Below are 22130 nucleotides of genomic sequence, written 5' to 3'. Positions count from 1 at the left end.
GCAGTGCAACAACAGGCTTCCAGCTGTGCAAGAATAATAATCCCTCTGTTTTAATCTCTCTGAGCAGGAGGTGATCCGAGCCCTTGTTCAGAAGCCATCCAAGGGCGCAGGGATGCGCTAAGATACAGGTTTGACAGGTTTACCAGTTTAATGATAAGCAATTATGCACCTCTCATATTTTCTGTGTGGAACTGGTAATTGAAGCGTGTGTGTGTGTGTGTTGCTCAGGGAGGGTGTCCAACATGACATCTGGTAATGGTTGCAGTATAAACCATAAATCATCTTTTTGGTGGGATTTATGCTTTGCTGTGATGATTATTTGGGCCTCTTATGCTCATATGATGTTTATATGTGCATAACCAGGCATGGCTCCAATTCCACTCACAACAGCATGGGTTTAAAGAGGGAAGGCCTAAATAGTGGGGATTATTCTCTCTCCCGCTTCTCCCTCTCCCTCTTTCTCTTACCCTATTTTTCAGCATCAGTGCTCTGCCTTTCATTTCAGTTCCTGTTGCTGTGATGACCACAGACATGAGCACAGCAGGTGTTCATCGAGGCTTCCTCAAAAAATATGGTAGGCCTGCTTCTATCCTTTTATCCACAGTAACCCCTCTGCAGTCGTCATGTAAAGTTTTATGTGAATGCTTTGGTCTGATTTTGTTTACTGCATCCTTTTGTGCTCATTCTGCAAATTAGGCCAAAGTTAGTAACTATATAGGCCTTTTGAAGATCTCAGTTGCTTTGCTGTCAAATATAACCAAACTATGTCTTTAATTTAGATTTTCTGATTGTCTTATGCTTATTTTCTCCAAGGTGTAATAAATTCTTAGTGTTTATTCTTTTAAAGCCAGTATAGCTTATATGGCTGCTGACTTCACAATCGGTGGAAAACAACACTGTCTCAGAACACCAATCCAACTCTTACATGAGCAATGTCAGCCTAAGAGCCAGCCAGTATGATTTTCAAGCCAAGTCATGAACCGGCTCTTGGCCAGCGCCTCTCTTTACTTATATTACATCTGTTTTTTATTGCCCTTGTTTTCATTTCAGAGTGGCGTCACAGTTGATAACAGTTAAGTAGCTATTTTGGTACTTCAAATGTTTTTCTTCCTCTCTTGACTTATGCAGACTAATAGCGCTAATAAAATTTAGGGATATTAATCTAAAGGTTGAAATCTGCAGTCAAATTAATGTAGTTCTTGTCATATTAGTATTCCCAGGTATAGTAGACGCCATAATAACAAACAATCAATCAAAAATTCCTATATCCCCCCTCTCTTGCTCGCTTGCAAATCCACCTGCTTTAATCCGCTGTATGGAGAAATAAAGCAGATCTTGTCTGTCAACATGTGCTCACCTTCTACTGTCTGCAGTCTAACACCGTCGTGTGTGTCCTGTCCTGAAAACTCATTGTTCCAAAAATGAGAATATTTCAGTTTCTTTTTAATACAAAAACGCATTACATTTGACTCAAGCTGTTTCTATTGATTTTTGATATTATGGATCTGCCTTGTTTCAAGGACAAGGTATCATTATTTTTGTATTATTATTGGTATTGTTGTTGTTGTTTTCATAAGTTGATCCTGTGACTTTCTCTGACTGTTGTAATTTTTGATCAGTGTGATTTTGAGGCTGCTGTTTGTGCTCTTAAAACCCCCCCAAACAATTTATTGGACATTGTTATAGTTGTGTTTATGTCACTACAATAAGTATCCAATTATATCACTGAAACTGACAAAAATAGAACATTTCTCTCAAAGAACCTGCTCATTAAACAGTTGTGTTATTTGTTTGTGAAACTTTCAGTTAAGTTAGTGAAAGTAAAAGCATACAACCAAACAAACAACACGTCACTCATCCATTCTGACTAAACAGCACCAGACTGAAAAGCCTCAGAAAAAACAACATCAGATGATATGATGAATGGCAGAACATAACATAACATTTTCTCTGTGCTTTTGCTACAGTTATTTTTTTACAGTTGTTTTTCTGGGACTTGTTTGTCTGATTAGTCAGAAGGACCTCCTGTTCAGCTTGTTTTGGCTGTTCTGGCACTTTTTGATTCATCTCCTATTTATGAGCCTACTTGTACTGTTTTCTTTTTCTTCTTTCTGGAGGCGGCTTCATGTTTAAGCAGTGGAAGGAGAAGTACCTTGTGCTGACCATAGAGGGTAACCTGCTGGTGTGCCGGGATGCAGAGTCCCCTCCAGACCAAGTGGTAGCACTACATAGCAGCTGTGAGTCAATTGCAGAGGGACGAGAAATACTTGACCTGCCCAAGTTGCCTCCAGGGGGCAGGAGGGACTGCTGCTTTGCTCTTATCCTGCCACAGAACAAGTTCCTGCTGCTGCTCTCAGACAACCCAGACGACTGCACGTAGGTCTCTCGCTCTCTCTTTATCTCCTTCCCTCTGGAGTTCAGATGTCCTTTACCCATTCACTATCAGTTGTTTTGCACATGGTGGCATATTTACACACACATACATTCTGAAATCTAGGTTTCCTTTGCTCTACTTGGTACCAAATAATTTTACTGCACGTGATTATCAGGCTGACAGTAAACCCTCTCCTGTGCTGTTGAAAAAATAAAAAATAAAACTTTGGATCTGTTTCAAACATCATGACATGTCATTATCTCTCACAGGCTCTGGCTGAAGGTCATCAGGAAAGTGAGAGAGGTGAGTTAGGTAGCACTGTTTTATTTAATATTAAAACAAATTGTGTTCTCTATGTTTCTCACTGCTAATTTGTTAGATTCCTGTTCCAATTGTAGACTGTTTATTTCTGTCATATAATAACGTTTACTTTTTCCAATTTGCTAGGGTGTCATGTCACCCCTGACACTCCAGAGACAACGCAGCCTCACTCCCTGCATCACAGATAGAGACCCCCTGCCCGACTCTGCCAGTGATAAAGACCCCGGGTCACCAAGGGTTGGTGAGGGCACCCCTCCTTTGACTAGGGTCACTGAACGGGGAGGCTCCTTCAGAGAGAGAGGGCAAAACCAAGGTCAGCTCTTAGGCCATTTGTAATTACTTGACAGTAGATTGAAGAAGGGTGCTGATTAATTTCACAAAACAGAAAAAACAAGACAAATGAGCAAAAACTCTAATCTGGTTAATTAATGAACTAATGGATATAAAATGATTTGTGAATAAAACAAATGGGAAGCACATTCAGAAATTTGACAATACACATTTCTGAAGCATTTATGCCTAAAACTACACATTATCACATTACACACCTGTTGCTTTATTACAGTTACAACTGCATCTTAATTACTGAAGCTCTGACTAATTTAATTTGCTAAATGTGATGCATTTGGACAATTCATGTTTCTCTTTTTTCCTTTATAATTTAGTGCTCCGTTGTTTTGAGCATGACAGATGGTGTCCTAAAGCACATCCAAAGCCATAACAAAGAGCACACAGAGGCAGAGTTGGGGTTAATCGTGTTTTGATCTAATTTTGAGTAATGAAAAATATAGCTTAATTGTATTTCTACTGTGTCCCATTTAATTTAAGTAGTTTATGAATACTAAGTCTAGTACACACATATACACTATTGCCAGTAGTAGTATAATAGTATTATAGTAGCCAGTTAGTATAATATATGCTGTCTGGCTGGTAAATAAGCCAAACTACACATAAATTTGTGAATTTAACAACATTTACATCTTTTACAGCAAATGTGTCACGGCAGCCTCTGCGTAGTGTTTCTGTGGCACCACCTCACCGTGTGTCCGACTGTCTTCGCCATGGCAACAGCAGTGATGCCCGGGCAGTGAGGGCAGTATGCTTACTGATGGGAGGGGCAGCAGCCTCCTCTGCTTTGGGCTACCTCAATTCCTGCTCCCCTTCCTCTCCCCTTGCCACAAGACCCCCAGAAATTGCCCACGGCACAGGGGGCTTCTCTGAGCTTTCTGCTGGGGGCTCCTTCCATGCCTGCAGCCAGGATGTCGATTCCCCACACTTTAACAGCTTCGACTTCGAAGGAGACTCCGACTTTGATGCATTTGACTGTGGAGGATTTGCTTTTTAGTTGACAGGGCTTTCAAATTCCTTATATTGATGTTTGTAATATAAGTATGTTGTTATTTACTAATCAGCTGTTGGGTAATCTGTAGGACTAATTTAGCAATTAATAAAGGTGTGCTTCCTGGCTTTATGCCAATGCTCCTCAGGTTAATCATAAATAAGCCCGACTCCTGTAAACACTGTCTGTGTTGTATCACTTTTTCCATGCCATGATGACTTGATATTAACTGGGTCAGCAGTCTGATTCCAGTCACACAGACATTTATAAGAACATATTAGTCTCAGATTTCAGTTCAATTCAATAAACTTTATTGATCCTGAAGGTTGATCCAGAAGGAAATTGGGTATTTTTTTTCTTTTCTTTTTTTTTTCAGATTTGGATTTGTGTCATAAATTTGAGAAAAGATGATCTCACTGAATGTTTTCTTTCTCGTCCACATTTCTCTCAGTGTCTTCTGCCCTGCTTTTGGAAATTACCCTTTCACCTGTGTGCACAGTGTAATCATACATGGAATGCAGTTTAAAGGTTAACACATTAAATCCTTTTGTCAACATGACTTTGTGTTTGTCTCTCTAGAACAAACAAACTGCAGCAGTGAAGACATAGGCCAAGGTCTGGGGAGGAGGGATTTTGAAGCAAATCTGTACAAGAGGGGATATGCATAACCTGAAAATGCACATGCTTAATGTGTGTATCAAGCAGATTATTATAGTCAAGACATCCATTCATTTTTTTTATCATAACATCACTTTTTTAAAATTATATTATGACTGCTTTAAAATACCCAAAGTCTTACTGCTTGGCATTACTTTACTGTTTGACAGCCAGGACAAACAGTAAAGTACAACTTTTTCCTGTTAGAGTTACCCACACTGAAAGGAACAAGTTGTACCATTTCTTGTAGATATAAATCTGACTGAAAAGACAAAAACAGTTTGAGTAACAGCTAAAATAGCAATGTCATTACATTTCTATCATTGAAGTTCCCTCTGGGTACTCCGGCTTCCCCCCACAGTCCAAAAACATGCAGTTAGTGGGGACAGGTTAATTGATTAATCTAAATTGCCCATAGGTGTGAATCTGTGCGTGAATGTGAGTGCGAATGGTTGTCTGTGCCTCTATGTGTTAGCCCTGCGACAGACTGGCAACCTGTCCAGGGTGTACCCCGCCTCTCGCCCTATGACAGCTGGGATAGGCTCCAGCGTCCCCGCAACCCTGGAAAGGATAAACGGAAGCGAATGGATGGATGGATGGATGGATGGATGACAAATCAAAACAACAATCACCTCAAGGTCCTTTATGTTGTAAGGCTAAAGACCCTACAATAATACAGAGAAAACCCCCACAATCAAAAGATTCTCTATGAGCAAGCAATTGACAGTGGAAGGAAAAACTACCTTTTGACAGGAAAAAAAAAAACAGGCTAATCAAGGAACAGCCAGGTTGAAGGCTGAGGTTGAAGGAGGCAGGCAGGATGAAAGACACACTGTGGAAGAAAGCCGGGGATTAATAATGACTAATGATTAAATGCAGAGTGGTGTGTAAACACAAAGTGAGTAAAAAAGGTGAGTGAAGAAGAAATGCTCAGTGGATCATGGGAAGCCCCCATTAGACTATGCGTATTGCGGCATAACTAAGGGATGATTCCAAGAGCATCTTGGATCAACTGAAGGCTTTTTGGGGATTTGTGTTTGATTTGCATTTTTAGCAAGTTTTCTCAGAAAGTTTTCTTGATCTTACTTACACATCACCCAGGCAGCTGCTATTTCCTAGGCAAACTTGCTTTGCTAACTTCTCTTGCTTCACAGGGATCAGGTATTTTGTTCCTATAATCATTCTAGAACCTTACATACGGTTTGCATTGTGTTCTCACACAAAAACAGTTTCAGCAAAACTGGTTTACAAACATTTATGTTAATAAGCAAAAAATGACATTTAGCTAATCTTAACAGTTTTTTTAAAAAAAATACCAATCTTCAGAAAAGAGAGGAAGTTGGGAATCCTTACATCACATAGCTCACAGTCTCCTATTACAGAGCTTATTATCTGTCCCTTCCCCCCAGCTAGCCACCATGGGGCAAAGGGCTTTTTGCTGCTCTGCTCCTCAACTCTGCAATTCCCTTTCCCCTCATATAAGAAATATCACCTCCCTCTCTCTTTTTAAATCTAGACTCAAAACTCACCCGTTCACAATAGCCTACTCGACATGAGCTTCTCCATTCTGCTATTTTAAATTTGCTCTGTTTTATGTTTATAATTTTGTAAATTGTTATGCCTGTTGTTGTTTTTCTTGTCTCTATTCTGCTGTGTACAGTGTCCTTGAGTGTTTTGAAAGGTGCTTTTTTTAAATTAAAATGTATTATTATTGTTAAGAAAGTCATTGTCTTTACAAACTTTGTCAGAGTGTCTGTTTATTTACCTTGTGTGTGCCCTGTTAGTGTTCATTTTCTGTTTACTTTTGCATCTAGACTGACGTATTTTCTGGGTTAGTTCAGTTGTTTGCCTTTGAGTCTGGCATTTGAAACTATTTCTTGTCAAGTGACAACATAATAACAGTTAAGATAAGAAAGTTTATAGAGCATCATGGAATTTTCTACAACTTTGATCTTGGCAGGGCTAATCTTAGCTCTACTGTGGATATTTAATGTAAAAAACAAAACAAACAGGCGTCTACCTCCAGGACCCACTGCACTTTCTTTCATAGGAAACCTTATACAGATAGACAAAAAAGCACCCTTTAAAAGCCTTTTAAAGGTAAGTTTACAATAGTATATTTTGTAATATGAGGAGAGTAATAACTGTCTTCAAACAGACTAAATTTAACAGCATCTTAACATTTCAGAATCAGAATACTTTTTTAAGGGTGTGCAATTACTGCAGTGTGTTTTTGCATAAAACTCATAAAAAGCTCAATGCTTATCATTAAAACAAATAATTTTTATTAGTTCAGTGAAACCTATGGGCCAGTGATGACAGTATACCTAGGCTGGCAGCGGACAGTAGTTCTGGTAGGATATGATGCTGTGAAAGAAGCCTTGGTGGATCAAGCAGATGACTTCACAGGCAGAGCACCGACTCCATTTCTACACAACCCTAACAAGAAATATGGTAAAGCGTGATCACTCAAATATGTTGTCTTTGTCAAGGCACAAGTGATTTTGTTTCCGAGTGCTTTAATTCTTTCATGAATCAGCATGGCTTCTCTTCCATTACTTTGGTAAGTGGTTTAATCTTTCAGGTTTAGGGAGCAGTAACGGGGAACGCTGGCGTCAGCTGCGACGCTTCACACTGACCACTCTAAGAGACTTTGGGATGGGATGCAAGGGGATGGAAGAATGGATCCAAGAAGAGAGTGAACATATGAGGGCTCACATACATAAATTAAAAGGTATAGTTTCAGCTGATGTGAAAAGGGCTACTGTGCAATATGCCAAGCTATGTTTACTATGCACAGCATGGTACCTATATGTATATAACATATTAAAAAATTGAAATGCTGGTAAGTGAAAACAAATACTAGGGGTGCATGTCTATCGAACAATACAACATTTTTTATTTATTTTATCAACTTTTCTTCTGACGATGCTGTCTGTGTTGAGAGCTCAGTGGATCTGCGTTCGACTACTCCGCCTAGGCTGCACTGTCGAGCGCAGATCCACTGTGCGCAGCGCAAGCTAGCAAGACAGAAGCTAAGCTCGTTGCAACATGGCAAATTGAACCTCCCCCACCCTCATTCAGATCTGGCCTTTGGAACTATTTTGGTCTTCATGTGAAGTATGACCCTGAAGGTAAGCGCGTCATGGACAAAAGTAAAACAGTATGTCGGATGTGCCACGCAATGCTCAATTACATGGGTGGGAACTACTGCGTTAGCGCAGTTTGCTCGTTAACGTGTTGACGCTGTCCAGCCCCACGCACGGGGCGATTCGCGGTAGCTCGTTAACGGAGATTTGCCGTGTTGTGGTGTTAACGTAATTTCATATTAATGCTGACAGCGCTAGTGGGAACAAAATGAATATGACTGCACATTTACACCGACATCACCCTAGTGCAAAGACAAGTGGAAGCAGACAAAAACAACAAGCACGCATGCTACAAACTTTACCCGAGTCATTTAGACAGCTGTTAGCACATGACTCTCCTTATGGGGACCTGATATGTTTAATGTGCTGCTGAGAGTATACCCCAGAAGAAGCGTATAGCAGCGGTCCCCAACCCCCGGGCCTCGGACCGGTACCGGTCCGTGAGTCGTTTGCCATGAGAATGCTCTAAAGAAAGAGACAAGGACCAGTGTTAAAGTCACTGACACATCATGCCAGATAACCAAAACGGAAACACAATAAGCTGTCCATGAACATAACAGGACACTACAATACTAACGGAAAATAATCAGTCTTCACTTTGGAAAAACAGAAGCATATTACAGTAGGCTAATCCCACTAACCCAATATTCTCCACTACTGAATTGACATCCACTACCACCACCACCAAAAAAACAATATGACCTGCTAAAACAGAGAGTTTTTGTGAGCTTCAGGTTGTTAACACATCAGGATGCACAACTGATATCAGAAATCATAGTCAAATGCATGAAAACACCATTTTCTGGAAAGCCGTGTGCCAACAAACATATGCTTTGGTCCTGGCTAATCAACTTTTAAAAAGATTCAAACTTGTAATAGTTTGAAACGGAGAAGCGCAGACTAAACAGTGGGAAAGTCGGAAGTGTGGGCATGTCATAACTAAAGTGAAGTCCTTAGTTAATTTGACAGATGATTCCTCTTCTCTTGCAGGTGCACCATTTGACCCCACATTCTCATTGGGCCGTACTGTGTCTAACGTGATCTGCTGCCTGGTTTTTGGTCAACGTTTCAGCCATGAAGACAAGCAGTTCTTGCGCCTCCTTACCATACTTTCTCATATAGGAAAGCTTAATAGCAGCCCTGTGGGTCAGGTAACTGAAAGTGGGAGCAGAATTAAAAATTAAATGCTTTTAAATTTGGTTTTCATAGTTTGATTAAGAATATATACATCAGAACCTGTCCTGGATCTTTTGAAAATCATACTGGAAAAATTATCCAAACACAGTACATGCTTTACAAGAATGTATGGTGCTATGCTTCCTTACAACAGATGTACAACCTCTTTCCGAAACTCATGGACCATCTTCCTGGCCCCCACCACAAAGTTTTTGCAGAGTATGAAGAGGTGAGAAAGTTTATCAAGATGAAGATCCAAGAACACAAAGACACATTGGACCCCAGCTCCCCACGAGACTACATAGACTCCTTCCTTATTCGAATCAACCAGGTTGGAAAACTTAAGCATAACATATAAAAGAAAGCTCAAAACTACAACTACTGTGTTTATTAATGTAGGTAATTAATAAAATCTAAAGTGCTAAAAATTATATTCTTAATTTAGCTGTGTCCTGCACCTACATTGCCTAAGCAACTGTATGGACTTTTGGCTACCAGCAGAGTGTAGCACCAGCAGTAGCTAAAGAAAAAACGTGCGGGAGTTTAGGGAGACCATGGAGCAGATTTTCAGCCAGCCTCAAAGCAACATGCTGTGGGGACATAATGTTGGAGCATTAGTTAAACCAAATGGCATGACCAGATATTTGAAGTGTCCCAGGTGTGTGTTCAAAAGCTGTCTTCCACTTGTCCCCATGTTTGATCTGAACCAGATGATATGGGTTTAGAAGGTTGAGTTTGGTGAAGACCGTGGCACTTTGGAGTGGTTCAACCGCGGAGCTGATGAGGTGTAAAGGTTATTTATTCTTAACTGTAATGTGATTTAAGCTGCAAAAATCAATACATGGCCGGAGACAGCCATCCTTTTTGCCAACGAAAAAGAACCTGGCCCCTATCGGGGAGGAAGATGGCTGAATGATTGGCTGGACCAATCTAAGAGAGGATTGTGAACCTCCAAACAAGGAAAACCTAGGATGAGTGGTGTATCTGGAGAATGAAATGTGAAAAAGTTGAGAGTCTCTCCGTGTAAAATTAGTAATGCGACGGGCGCAGTGCAATGATTGATGTGGGCAAAACCTTCATCGTTTAAGGCTTTGGCAGGAATGGGTGGATCTAGCTTAACCAGTGAGATGTTCAGTTGTTCAGTTGTCATAACCTGTTTGAACTGCTCCCATCAGGCAATAGATATAAAAGCATCAGAACAAAGACTAATAGACTAAATAGCAACATCTACCCTGCAGCTGTTAGGGTACTGAATTACAGGTAATCACCTACAATTAGCCTGACAAATACTGTGCAATGGATGACATCCTGTGACATCCTGTGCAACAGTGCTTATGTGCAATAAGGTTCTATTAATTATTACTGAATACAGTCTTCTGCCTCTTTTTTTATATTTCATTTGTAATTATATTTTAAACTTTGCTTGACAAGGCAGGGACTGCATTTATTTTGTTGTACTTGTTAAAATGACGATAAAGATATTCTGATTCTCTGATTCTAAGAACAATGGCAACTTTCTTCTCTCAGGAAAAGGAGATTTCCACAACTGAGTTCCACTATGACAATTTGGTCTCTACAATAATGACTCTGTTTCTGGCTGGAACACAAAGCACCAGCTCCACCCTGAGATATGCTCTTAGCGTGCTGATTAAATACCCCAAAATACAGGGTAAGTTTACAAAACAAGACCTTGAATTTACTTTACGAGCCCTAATACATTATAGTTAGGAATACGTCCCTTGGTGGGCGTAAAAACAGATCAGAGTGGTAATAGTTTCTGCTTTGCTGTGTCCAGAGAAAATGCAGCAAGAAATTGACACTGTTATTGGAAAAGGCCGTTGTCCCAGGATGGAGGACAGGAAGTCCCTCCATTTTTCACTTGCTGTCATCCATGAAGTGCAGCGTTTTCTTGACCTTATCCCTCTCAGCCTCCCTCACTACACACTGAATGACATATCCTTCAGGGGTTATACAATCCCAAAGGTATTTTCAATTCCAAGATCTCATGTGTATTACAGAATCTATTGTATATCAAGTCAGAGAATAATGTTGAAAGCAGCAACACTAACAAGATATATGTTTTGAATAGGACACTGTAATTATTCCACTGTTGCACTCTGTGCTAAAAGAGGAAAAGCAATGGGCCACTCCCAGGTCCTTCAATCCCCAGCACTTCTTGGACAATAATGGCAACTTTAAGAAAAGTCCTGCATTCATGCCATTCTCTGCAGGTAAAGAGTGAACACACAGTTATTGATCATCCAGTTCTTTTGCATGTTGACGTAATTTTTTTTTTTTCCAAATATCTTGATATTTACAGTGAAAAGCAATTCAGGGCTCTAGAATGTGACCAGTTTGGACACACATGCAACCTAATTTCTCAATGGTGTGACTAAAAAAATCCTAGGTCGCACCGGTGTGACCAGCCATTCGAGTAAAAGAAAATGTCCCTACAACTCTGAAAGTCTCCGTGTGGTCAACAACAGACACACACTATGCTCATATCATGGTCTAAACCATTTAGAGACCTCTCTGATTAGCCGTGGTCCACATATTTCTGTAGGCCTGCGTGTGTGTACCTTTGAAAGTGCAGGCGAATAGAGAGGTGTGAGTAGCCTAGGCCCGATAGAAGTAGATATAGCTGTGGGTAATGACAAAAGATGAAAAGAACGATTGATAACTTTTTCCTTAAGGCCTGATCCGTCCGTAGCCAGAGCTATGACACGGAGCCATCAACCTCTCAGGTTGTGTCTAACACTGGTCTGGAGATGGCATAAGATAATGAGCCATATACGTTTGCAGCAAACAGGTCACCAGAGGAGGCTGAGATGATGATTAAGTTTAACATTGCCTATGTAATGTTACAATATGCCTATTGTAAGTCCGAAATAATTCTTCACAAGAAAAATGGCTTGAATGTAAACCCTACATACAGTAATGATGTCGCGTATGTGAAGTTTATAGGTGCCATCCCGAACACACAAGAAAAAAACAGGAAAAAGGCCAAATTAGAGGAGTTGGCCATCTGAGGGGCATGTGACTGCAGTGGAGGATAGTCTATAAGATATCAAGCTGTTTAGATGTTCAGATATTGAGATGTTCAGTTTGAAGCCTTATCAGACACTTTGAGGTCCTTTTAATTAAGATTTCCTTTTCTTTAATATATCTTGAGATGTATTAAGTTTCAATTTCAGCCCAGTGAGGCACTTAAAGCACAAGCACTTTTTCAGTCACTTATGTTTCTTGTAGAACTGTGCTCCAAATAAAGAACTTTGTGTTGACAAGATTGTCATTTACAAATCAATACTGTCTGTATGGACAGCTGCCCCCCCCCCCCCCGAAAAAAAGTGAATATGTAAAATTGTGGTGGTAAGCAATGTGGTTGAAAAATTTGGGTGCACCTAACTTTTGTGCTGGCGCACCTTAGAAAACAAGTGCAACCGTGACAAAAAGTTAGTCTAGAGCCCTGCAATTATTTTTAATCAGAGTCCTTTGTGTATCTCTACAGGGAAGAGAAACTGTGTTGGCGAGTCTCTGGCCCGTATGGAACTTTTTATTTTCATAGTATCATTGCTGCAGGATTTCACTTTTTCCTGTCCTGGAGGCCCTGACAGTATAAATCTCATTCCCGAATACAGCAGTTTTCTTAATGTGCCCTGTAGATACCATATCATGGCCACACCTCGTTGAACAAGATGATGAAGTCTTCATCAGCTTCTTGTGCAACAGTGATTTGATGTTTATTTAACAGTTAGTTTGCTCGTACCTTGCTGATGTAGAACACACAACCATTACATGCAAATCTTTCATCTCGTCATGACTGTGTTTTCTGTAACTCTTTTTTTTAATGAGTTATTGTTTCTCATATTAATTGGTCTGTTTTTTTTTCTATATGCAATAAATATTACTACTATCTTGAACAAATAACTATAATAAACTAATAATATATGGGGTAGAAATGAAATGTAGTTTTTTCTTTTGATGCCACACACTCTAAAATTCAGCTTTTGATGAATAAGCTCATTTTGAGAAAAGTCATGAAGTATGAGATGAAGGGGTTTTAAAATGGCAAGGGGTCACCCACTTGGCTGTTCTAGTACATCAACCGTCAGAAAACATAAAGTATATTTAATGTTTTTGTCCATAATGTCCAAGCCGAATAAAAAAAATGTTTCACAACAAAAAAACATAATAAATTGAAGGTTAACTAAGAAGAGTGGTTAATCAGTAAGCCCACCAGTATCATATTCCATGCTTACGCAAACTCCCGGTTAAACATAAACACATCTTTTAAAGAACAGTGACTATATATATATGTGACTGTCCTGGGTCTTGAAGCCAAGCTTTTGGGTTGTTGACATCTAATTTCTATTTTTATTACCGTTTCATTTTGATTTATCCTTTTCTGTTAGTATAGTTTTACTCTTAGTTAGACTTTGCAGTCTTAATCCCAAATTATATTGTCTTTGAGTTCTTCTTCCAACAGGGTTCTATGTTGCTTTATTTGTGTAGTTGTAGTGTGAACTTCATAGTTCTCATAACACTGAGTCTTGTTGAAATTTATTTTTGCTTCTAGTTCCTTGACTTGCTGCTGTATTTTTGTGTATTATTTTATAGTTTTTAGATTATATAGATCAGGATGGAATCTTGTGCAACTGTCATCTTGGCAGGTTTAATCTTAGCTCTGCTGTGGATGTTTAATATAAAACACAAAAGGAACTGGCATTTGCCTCCAGGACCCACTGCACTTCCTCTCATAGGAAACCTTCTACAGATAGACAAAAAAGCACCTTTTAAAAGCTTTGTTAAGGTAAGAGTTCACTTTTTTAAATATTTGTGCGGCTTTTTAAGTTGTACAATAATTTTTCAAACTTTTCAAACTTCAGATGAATGTTTATCATTTAAACAATTCACATATCTTTAGTTCAGTGAAACCTATGGGCCAGTGATGACAGTATACCTAGGCTGGCAGCGGACAGTAGTTCTGGTAGGATATGATGCTGTGAAAGAAGGCTTGGTGGATCAAGCAGATGACTTCACAGGCAGAGCACCGACTCCATTTCTACACAACCCTAACAAGAAATATGGTAAAGCGTGATCACTCAAATATGTTGTCTTTGTCAAGGCACAAGTGATTTTGTTTCCGAGTGCTTTAATTCTTTCATGAATCAGCATGGCTTCTCTTCCATTACTTTGGTAAGTGGTTTAATCTTTCAGGTTTAGGGAGCAGTAACGGGGAACGCTGGCGTCAGCTGCGACGCTTCACGCTGACCACTCTAAGAGACTTTGGGATGGGACGCAAGGGGATGGAAGAATGGATCCAAGAAGAGAGTGAACATATGAGGGCTCACATACATAAATTAAAAGGTATAGTTTCAGCTGATGTGAAAAGGGCTACTGTGCAATATGCCAAGCTATGTTTACTATGCACAGCATAGTACCTATATTTATATAACATATTAAAAAACTTAAAATGCTGATAAGTGAAAACAAATACTAGGGGTGCAACGATACTCGTATCGATATTGAACCGTTCGATACAGTGCTTTCGGTTCAGTACGCATATGTATCGAACAATACAAAATTTTTAATTTATTTTATCAACTTTTCTTCTGATGATGCTGTCTGTGTTGAGAGCTCAGTGGATCTGCGTTCGACTACTCCGCCTAGGCTGCACTGTGGAGCGCAGATCCACTGAGCGCAGCGCAAGCTAGCAAGACAGAAGCTAAGCTCGTTGCAACATGGCAAATTGAACCTCCCCCACCCTCATTCAGATCTGGCCTTTGGAACTATTTTGGTCTTCATGTGAAGTATGACCCTGAAGGTAAGCGCGTCATGGACAAAAGTAAAACAGTATGTCGGATGTGCCACGCAATGCTCAATTACATGGGTGGGAACTACTGCGTTAGCGCAGTTTGCTCGTTAACGTGTTGACGCCGTCCAGCCCCACGCACGGGGCGATTCACGGTAGTTCGTTAACGGAGATTTGCCGTGTTGTGGCGTTAACGTCATTTCATATTAATGCTGACAGCACTAGTGGGAACAAAATGAATATGACTGCACATTTACGCCGACATCACCCTAGTGCAAAGACAAGTGGAAGCAGACAAAAACAACAAGCACGCATGCTACAAACTTTACCCGAGTCATTTAGATAGCCGTTAGCACATGATTCTCCTTATGGGGACCTGATATGTTTAATGTGCTGCTGAGAGTATACCCCAGAAGAAGCGTATAGCAGCGGTCCCCAACCCCCGGGCCTCGGACCGGTACCGGTCCGTGAGTCGTTTGGTACCGGGCCGCGAGAGTTGAGGCTCAGGTGTGAAATGTATGGTTTTCAGGGTTTTTATCGGTTTTCAGCGTTATTTTGTTATCGTTTTTATCGTTAACTCGGTTTTCCTTGCTCTTTTCACATGTGTTATGAATAAATCTTCTTTTTGTCGGTACCGGTACTAGTTTTATTTTGTTGTATTTATCCGCGACACCTTAAAGGCCGGTCCGTGAAAATATTGTCGGGCATGAACCGGTCCCTTGCGCAAAAAAGGTTGGGGACCGCTGGCGTATAGTATAGCTTTTATTTTGGAAAGAGCCATTTCTCTGTAATAAACTCTCTTTTCCAAAGATGAGTGATTTCTCGATCAGATAGATTTATTATTTTATCCCTTTGTTGTTTCAGCAACATTAAATTTAAAAACTGTACGTTTGAGTTAAAATATATATTTATAATTTTAATAAATGACAAATTAAAAAAGCATGAACATTTTTTTGTATCGAAAAAATATCGAACTGTGACACCAAAGTATTGAACCGAACCGAACCATGAATTTTGTGTATCGTTGCACCCCTAACAAATACATATATATTTTGATATATAAAACACTATATGGAACACTATCATCCCTAGTGACCACACCCATGAACCGATTTTCATCTACAACTCTGGTTGTCCCAAATATGCACACTCTTTGCCATGAGAACGCTCTAAAGAAAGAGACAAGGACCAGTGTTAAAGTCACTGACACATCATGCCAGATAACCAAAAAGGAAACACAATAAGCTGTCCATGAACATAACAGGACACTACAATACTAACGGAAAATAATCAGTCTTCACTTTGGAAAAACAGAAGCATATTACAGTAGGCTAATCCCACTAACCCAATATTCTCCACTACTGAATTGACATCCACTACCACCACCACCAAAAAAACAATATGACCTGCTAAAACAGAGAGTTTTTGTGAGCTTCAGGTTGTTAACACATCAGGATGCACAACTGATATCAGAAATCATAGTCAAATGCATGAAAACACCATTTTCTGGAAAGCCGTGTGCCAACAAACATATGCTTTGGTCCTGGCTAATCAACTTTTAAAAAGATTCAAACTTGTAATAGTTTGAAACGGAGAAGCGCAGACTAAACAGTGGGAAAGTCGGAAGTGTGGGCATGTCATAACTAAAGTGAAGTCCTTAGTTAATTTGACAGATGATTCCTCTTCTCTTGCAGGTGCACCATTTGACCCCACATTCTCATTGGGCCGTACTGTGTCTAACGTGATCTGCTGCCTGGTTTTTGGTCAACGTTTCAGCCATGAAGACAAGCAGTTCTTGCGCCTCCTTACCATACTTTCTCATATAGGAAAGCTTAATAGCAGCCCTGTGGGTCAGGTAACTGAAAGTGGGAGCAGAATTAAAAATTAAATGCTTTTAAATTTGGTTTTCATAGTTTGATTAAGAATATATACATCAGAACCTGTCCTGCATCTTTTGAAAATCATACTGGAAAAATTATCCAAACACAGTACATGCTTTACAAGAATGTATGGTGCTATGCTTCCTTACAACAGATGTACAACCTCTTTCCGAAACTCATGGACCATCTTCCTGGCCCCCACCACAAAGTTTTTGCAGAGTATGAAGAGGTGAGAAAGTTTATCAAGATGAAGATCCAAGAACACAAAGACACATTGGACCCCAGCTCCCCACGAGACTACATAGACTCCTTCCTTATTCGAATCAACCAGGTTGGAAAACTTAAGCATAACATATAAAAGAAAGCTCAAAACTACAACTACTGTGTTTATTAATGTAGGTAATTAATAAAATCTAAAGTGCTAAAAATTATATTCTTAATTTAGCTGTGTCCTGCACCTACATTGCCTAAGCAACTGTATGGACTTTTGGCTACCAGCAGAGTGTAGCACCAGCAGTAGCTAAAGAAAAAACGTGCGGGAGTTTAGGGAGACCATGGAGCAGATTTTCAGCCAGCCTCAAAGCAACATGCTGTGGGGACATAATGTTGGAGCATTAGTTAAACCAAATGGCATGACCAGATATTTGAAGTGTCCCAGGTGTGTGTTCAAAAGCTGTCTTCCATTTGTCCCCATGTTTGATCTGAACCAGATGATATGGGTTTAGAAGGTTGAGTTTGGTGAAGACCGTGGCACTTTGGAGTGGTTCAACCGCGGAGCTGATGAGGTGTAAAGGTTATTTATTCTTAACTGTAATGTGATTTAAGCTGCAAAAATCAATACATGGCCGGAGACAGCCATCCTTTTTGCCAACGAAAAAGAACCTGGCCCCTATCGGGGAGGAAGATGGCTGAATGATTGGCTGGACCAATCTAAGAGAGGATTGTGAACCTCCAAACAAGGAAAACCTAGGATGAGTGGTGTATCTGGAGAATGAAATGTGAAAAAGTTGAGAGTCTCTCCGTGTAAAATTAGTAATGCGACGGGCGCAGTGCAATGATTGATGTGGGCAAAACCTTCATCGTTTAAGGCTTTGGCAGGAATGGGTGGATCTAGCTTAACCAGTGAGATGTTCAGTTGTTCAGTTGTCATAACCTGTTTGAACTGCTCCCATCAGGCAATAGATATAAAAGCATCAGAACAAAGACTAATAGACTAAATAGCAACATCTACCCTGCAGCTGTTAGGGTACTGAATTACAGGTAATCACCTACAATTAGCCTGACAAATACTGTGCAATGGATGACATCCTGTGACATCCTGTGCAACAGTGCTTATGTGCAATAAGGTTCTATTAATTATTACTGAATACAGTCTTCTGCCTCTTTTTTTATATTTCATTTGTAATTATATTTTAAACTTTGCTTGACAAGGCAGGGACTGCATTTATTTTGTTGTACTTGTTAAAATGACGATAAAGATATTCTGATTCTCTGATTCTAAGAACAATGGCAACTTTCTTCTCTCAGGAAAAGGAGATTTCCACAACTGAGTTCCACTATGACAATTTGGTCTCTACAATAATGACTCTGTTTCTGGCTGGAACACAAAGCACCAGCTCCACCCTGAGATATGCTCTTAGCGTGCTGATTAAATACCCCAAAATACAGGGTAAGTTTACAAAACAAGACCTTGAATTTACTTTACGAGCCCTAATACATTATGGTTAGGAATACGTCCCTTGGTGGGCGTAAAAACAGATCAGAGTGGTAATCATTTCTGCTTTGCTGTGTCCAGAGAAAATGCAGCAAGAAATTGACACTGTTATTGGAAAAGGCCGTTGTCCCAGGATGGAGGACAGGAAGTCCCTCCATTTTTCACTTGCTGTCATCCATGAAGTGCAGCGTTTTCTTGACCTTATCCCTCTCAGCCTCCCTCACTACACACTGAATGACATATCCTTCAGGGGTTATACAATCCCAAAGGTATTTTCAATTCCAAGATCTCATGTGTATTACAGAATCTATTGTATATCAAGTCAGAGAATAATGTTGAAAGCAGCAACACTAACAAGATATATGTTTTGAATAGGACACTGTAATTATTCCACTGTTGCACTCTGTGCTAAAAGAGGAAAAGCAATGGGCCACTCCCAGGTCCTTCAATCCCCAGCACTTCTTGGACAATAATGGCAACTTTAAGAAAAGTCCTGCATTCATGCCATTCTCTGCAGGTAAAGAGTCAACACACAGTTATTGATCATCCAGTTCTTTTGCATGTTGACGTAATTTTTTTTTTTTTTCCAAATATCTTGATATTTACAGTGAAAAGCAATTCAGGGCTCTAGAATGTGACCAGTTTGGACACACATGCAACCTAATTTCTCAATGGTGTGACTAAAAAAATCCTAGGTCGCACCGGTGTGACCAGCCATTCGAGTAAAAGAAAATGTCCCTACAACTCTGAAAGTCTCCGTGTGGTCAACAACAGACACACACTATGCCCATATCATGGTCTAAACCGTTTAGAGACCTCTCTGATTAGCCATGGTCCACATATTTCTGTAGGCCTGCGTGTGTGTACCTTTGAAAGTGCAGGCGAATAAAGAGGTGTGAGTAGCCTAGGCCCGATAGAAGTAGATATAGCTGTGGGTAATGATAAAAGATGAAAAGAACGATTGATAACTTTTTCCTTAAGGCCTGATCCGTCCGTAGCCAGAGCTATGACACGGAGCCATCAAGCTCTCAGGTTGTGTCTAACACTGGTCTGGAGATGGCATAAGATAATGAGCCATATACGTTTGCAGCAAACAGGTCACCAGAGGAGGCCGAGATGATGATTAAGTTTAACATTGCCCATGTAATGTTACAATATGCCTATTGTAAGTCCGAAATAATTCTTCACAAGAAAAATGGCTTGAATGTAAACCCTACATACAGTAATGATGTCGCGTATGTGAAGTTTATAGGTGCCATCCCGAACACACAAGAAAAAAATGGGGAAAAAGGCCAAATTACAGGAGTTGGCCATCTGAGGGGCATGTGACTGCAGTGGAGGATAGTCTATAAGATATCAAGCTGTTTAGATGTTCAGATATTGAGATGTTCAGTTTGAAGCCTTATCAGACACTTTGAGGTCCTTTTAATTAAGATTTCCTTTTCTTTAATATATCTTGAGATGTATTAAGTTTCAATTTCAGCCCAGTGAGGCACTTAAAGCACAAGCACTTTTTCAGTCACTTATGTTTCTTGTAGAACTGTGTTCCAAATAAAGAACTTTGTGTTGACAAGATTGTCATTTACAAATCAATACTGTCTGTATGGACAGCTGCCCCCCCCCCCGAAAAAAAAGTGAATATGTAAAATTGTGGTGGTAAGCAATGTGGTTGAAAAATTTGGGTGCACCTAACTTTTGTGCTGGCGCACCTTAGAAAACAAGTGCAACCGTGACAAAAAGTTAGTCTAGAGCCCTGCAATTATTTTTAATCAGAGTCCTTTGTGTATCTCTACAGGGAAGAGAAACTGTGTTGGCGAGTCTCTGGCCCGTATGGAACTTTTTATTTTCATAGTATCATTGCTGCAGGATTTCACTTTTTCCTGTCCTGGAGGCCCTGACAGTATAAATCTCATTCCCGAATACAGCAGTTTTCTTAATGTGCCCTGTAGATACCATATCATGGCCACACCTCGTTGAACAAGATGATGAAGTCTTCATCAGCTTCTTGTGCAACAGTGATTTGATGTTTATTTAACAGTTAGTTTGCTCGTACCTTGCTGATGTAGAACACACAACCATTACATGCAAATCTTTCATCTCGTCATGACTGTGTTTTCTGTAACTCTTTTTTTAATGAGTTATTGTTTCTCATATTAATTGGTCTGTTTTTTTTCTATATGCAATAAATATTACTACTATCTTGAACAAATAACTACCAAAATGGCTTTACACCTATCAACAAACCATAAAGTCTTTTATGTAAACACTCAGTCTCATCATCGCTGTTAAAACTGTAGAAAACAAAAAAATACAAGGTCTTCAACATGAAGTAATTAGAAATTGCTCTCCTGTCTGAAATGTTGCTTCAAAATCTTAGTATTTCTTTAATAACATTCACTCCAATGATGTATTCAGTTTTCACAAGTGTAGCACTGTGTTAACGCAGCTGGTTTTCTGCAGAGATTATTTTGACTTCTTTTGGGACAATATAGCACATTTTTAACTACGCCACAAAATTCTTTGGGGTGAACACACGTGAACCCTGCAAAGAGAGCCCGAGGTTATCCTCTCTCTTTCCCTTTGACAGCTGGTAAGGACCCAGCATCTTGTAACGCTAAGTGGAAAGGAAAGTGGACGGTTGGAAGCACCAACTATGTCTCTAACTTGCTTGAGGCCAAGTCAATTCCATGCAGACTACCTAAATGATCACAGTGTGTTTCTGATGCGTTCAGGGTCAGTAGTTTGCTAGTACCTCACTGATGTAGAACACAAGACCATTACATGTAAATCTTTCATCTCGTCATAACTGTGCTTTCTGTTTTTTGTCATGTATTGTTTTTTTTTTTTTTTTTTTTTTTTTTTTTAAATGAGTTATTGTTTCTTGTATTAATTGAATTAATTAATAATTATTATTAATTAATTTTTCCTCTACAGGCAATAAATATTACTACTATTATTAATCAATAACTACTGTAAATGGCTTTACACCTATCAACAAATCATTATCATCATTATCATTATCATTATATTGTTTGAACAATAAACTTTTCACATTACAACATATCTTTTATTGTTTGAACATGATATATTCGCTTGCCTTAAAACATTAAGCCAAACATGAAGCCAAAACACGATTTGGCTTCAAGCCTATTCAACAAACAATGATCCCAAAGTCATTGCTGGATATTTCATAGCAAAAGTAGAAAAGAAGATGGGCACACCTGCCAGGATTCGCTCTGTTTTGGGTCATAATGGCAGAGATGTAAAGATTCTTGCATTGGATTATGGATCGAAACAGTTTTATTACTGGGTCCAGCAATCACAATCAGCGTATTCAAGGCTGGTGAGCCTTTATGAGAGTCAGCACTGGATAAATCGTTTCCAGGAATTAAAAGACAATGACTGTTTTTCTGGATGTTTTTTGGACAAGCAACTCATATTGTTCACATGCCTGAACGTCATCGAGGTATGTAACCACATTTACATTCTTTTATTGAGTCAGTGTGTGTGTGTGTCTGTGTGTTAGAGAGAAAGAGAGACACAGAGAGAGAAAAAGTTCGCTTTAACACCCACCATGCACATAAACCAGGCTTATTACCATTATGTTCAGGATATGAAAAAAATGCATATTTCACTGGCCAGAAACATAAAATCACACTGTTTAAAAAAAGTCACGTTCAGTAATTACTTTCAATTTTCCACAATATA

The 22130-nt window shown here is 39.5% G+C and overlaps 3 protein-coding genes across 4 annotated transcripts; all 3 read left to right on the top strand.

Annotated features, from left to right (window-relative positions):
- Positions 1 to 476: 476 nt before the first annotated feature.
- Positions 477 to 4593, top strand: LOC146373319 (uncharacterized). Of its 2 annotated transcripts, XM_084951997.1 has the most exons (6): positions 488 to 574; positions 1051 to 1072; positions 2118 to 2376; positions 2644 to 2677; positions 2822 to 3008; positions 3685 to 4593. In XM_084951997.1, the coding sequence occupies exons 1-6, from the start codon at positions 572 to 574 to the stop codon at positions 4038 to 4040; spliced, it is 861 nt and encodes a 286-aa protein (XP_084808123.1). In that variant the 5' UTR covers positions 488 to 571; the 3' UTR covers positions 4041 to 4593. The 2 variants fall into 2 exon arrangements, with proteins under 2 accessions (XP_084808122.1, XP_084808123.1); XM_084951996.1 differs by lacking the exon at positions 1051 to 1072 and having other exon boundaries at positions 477 to 574.
- Positions 4594 to 6537: 1944 nt separating this feature from the next.
- Positions 6538 to 12946, top strand: LOC146373318 (cytochrome P450 2F3-like). The gene is made up of 9 exons (XM_084951284.1): positions 6538 to 6791; positions 6983 to 7145; positions 7276 to 7425; positions 8831 to 8991; positions 9171 to 9347; positions 10544 to 10685; positions 10812 to 10999; positions 11106 to 11247; positions 12525 to 12946. The coding sequence occupies exons 1-9, from the start codon at positions 6621 to 6623 to the stop codon at positions 12704 to 12706; spliced, it is 1476 nt and encodes a 491-aa protein (XP_084807410.1). The 5' UTR covers positions 6538 to 6620; the 3' UTR covers positions 12707 to 12946.
- A 633-nt stretch (positions 12947 to 13579) lies between these two features.
- Positions 13580 to 20637, top strand: LOC146373317 (cytochrome P450 2F5-like). The gene is made up of 9 exons (XM_084951283.1): positions 13580 to 13826; positions 13941 to 14103; positions 14234 to 14383; positions 16523 to 16683; positions 16863 to 17039; positions 18236 to 18377; positions 18504 to 18691; positions 18798 to 18939; positions 20218 to 20637. Exons 1-9 carry the CDS (start codon positions 13656 to 13658, stop codon positions 20397 to 20399), a joined length of 1476 nt encoding a protein of 491 aa, XP_084807409.1. The 5' UTR covers positions 13580 to 13655; the 3' UTR covers positions 20400 to 20637.
- The last annotated feature ends 1493 nt before the right edge of the window (positions 20638 to 22130 follow it).

Source organism: Perissodus microlepis, chromosome 14, assembly GCF_051167445.1.
Source record: "Perissodus microlepis isolate ML-2025 ecotype Zambia chromosome 14, ASM5116744v1, whole genome shotgun sequence".
NCBI lineage: Eukaryota > Metazoa > Chordata > Actinopteri > Cichliformes > Cichlidae > Perissodus > Perissodus microlepis.
The sequence above is the reverse complement of the archived record's forward strand: the minus strand, read 5'-3'. Positions and strand labels throughout refer to the sequence as shown.

Excerpts from the sequence above, each read along its gene's own strand:
- LOC146373319 (XM_084951996.1), top strand. The coding sequence starts at position 520 with ATGACCACAGACATGAGCACAGCAGGTGTTCATCGAGGCTTCCTCAAA. Across the intron at positions 2,377-2,643 it reads GACAACCCAGACGACTGCAC|GCTCTGGCTGAAGGTCATCA; the intron begins GTAGGTCTCTCG and ends TATCTCTCACAG. Across the intron at positions 3,009-3,684 it reads AGAGAGAGGGCAAAACCAAG|CAAATGTGTCACGGCAGCCT; the intron begins GTCAGCTCTTAG and ends CATCTTTTACAG.
- LOC146373318 (XM_084951284.1), top strand. The coding sequence starts at position 6,621 with ATGGAATTTTCTACAACTTTGATCTTGGCAGGGCTAATCTTAGCTCTA. Across the intron at positions 6,792-6,982 it reads CCTTTAAAAGCCTTTTAAAG|TTCAGTGAAACCTATGGGCC; the intron begins GTAAGTTTACAA and ends AATTTTTATTAG. Across the intron at positions 7,146-7,275 it reads CAACCCTAACAAGAAATATG|GTTTAGGGAGCAGTAACGGG; the intron begins GTAAAGCGTGAT and ends TTAATCTTTCAG.
- LOC146373317 (XM_084951283.1), top strand. The coding sequence starts at position 13,656 with ATGGAATCTTGTGCAACTGTCATCTTGGCAGGTTTAATCTTAGCTCTG. Across the intron at positions 14,104-14,233 it reads CAACCCTAACAAGAAATATG|GTTTAGGGAGCAGTAACGGG; the intron begins GTAAAGCGTGAT and ends TTAATCTTTCAG. Across the intron at positions 18,378-18,503 it reads TAAATACCCCAAAATACAGG|AGAAAATGCAGCAAGAAATT; the intron begins GTAAGTTTACAA and ends TGCTGTGTCCAG.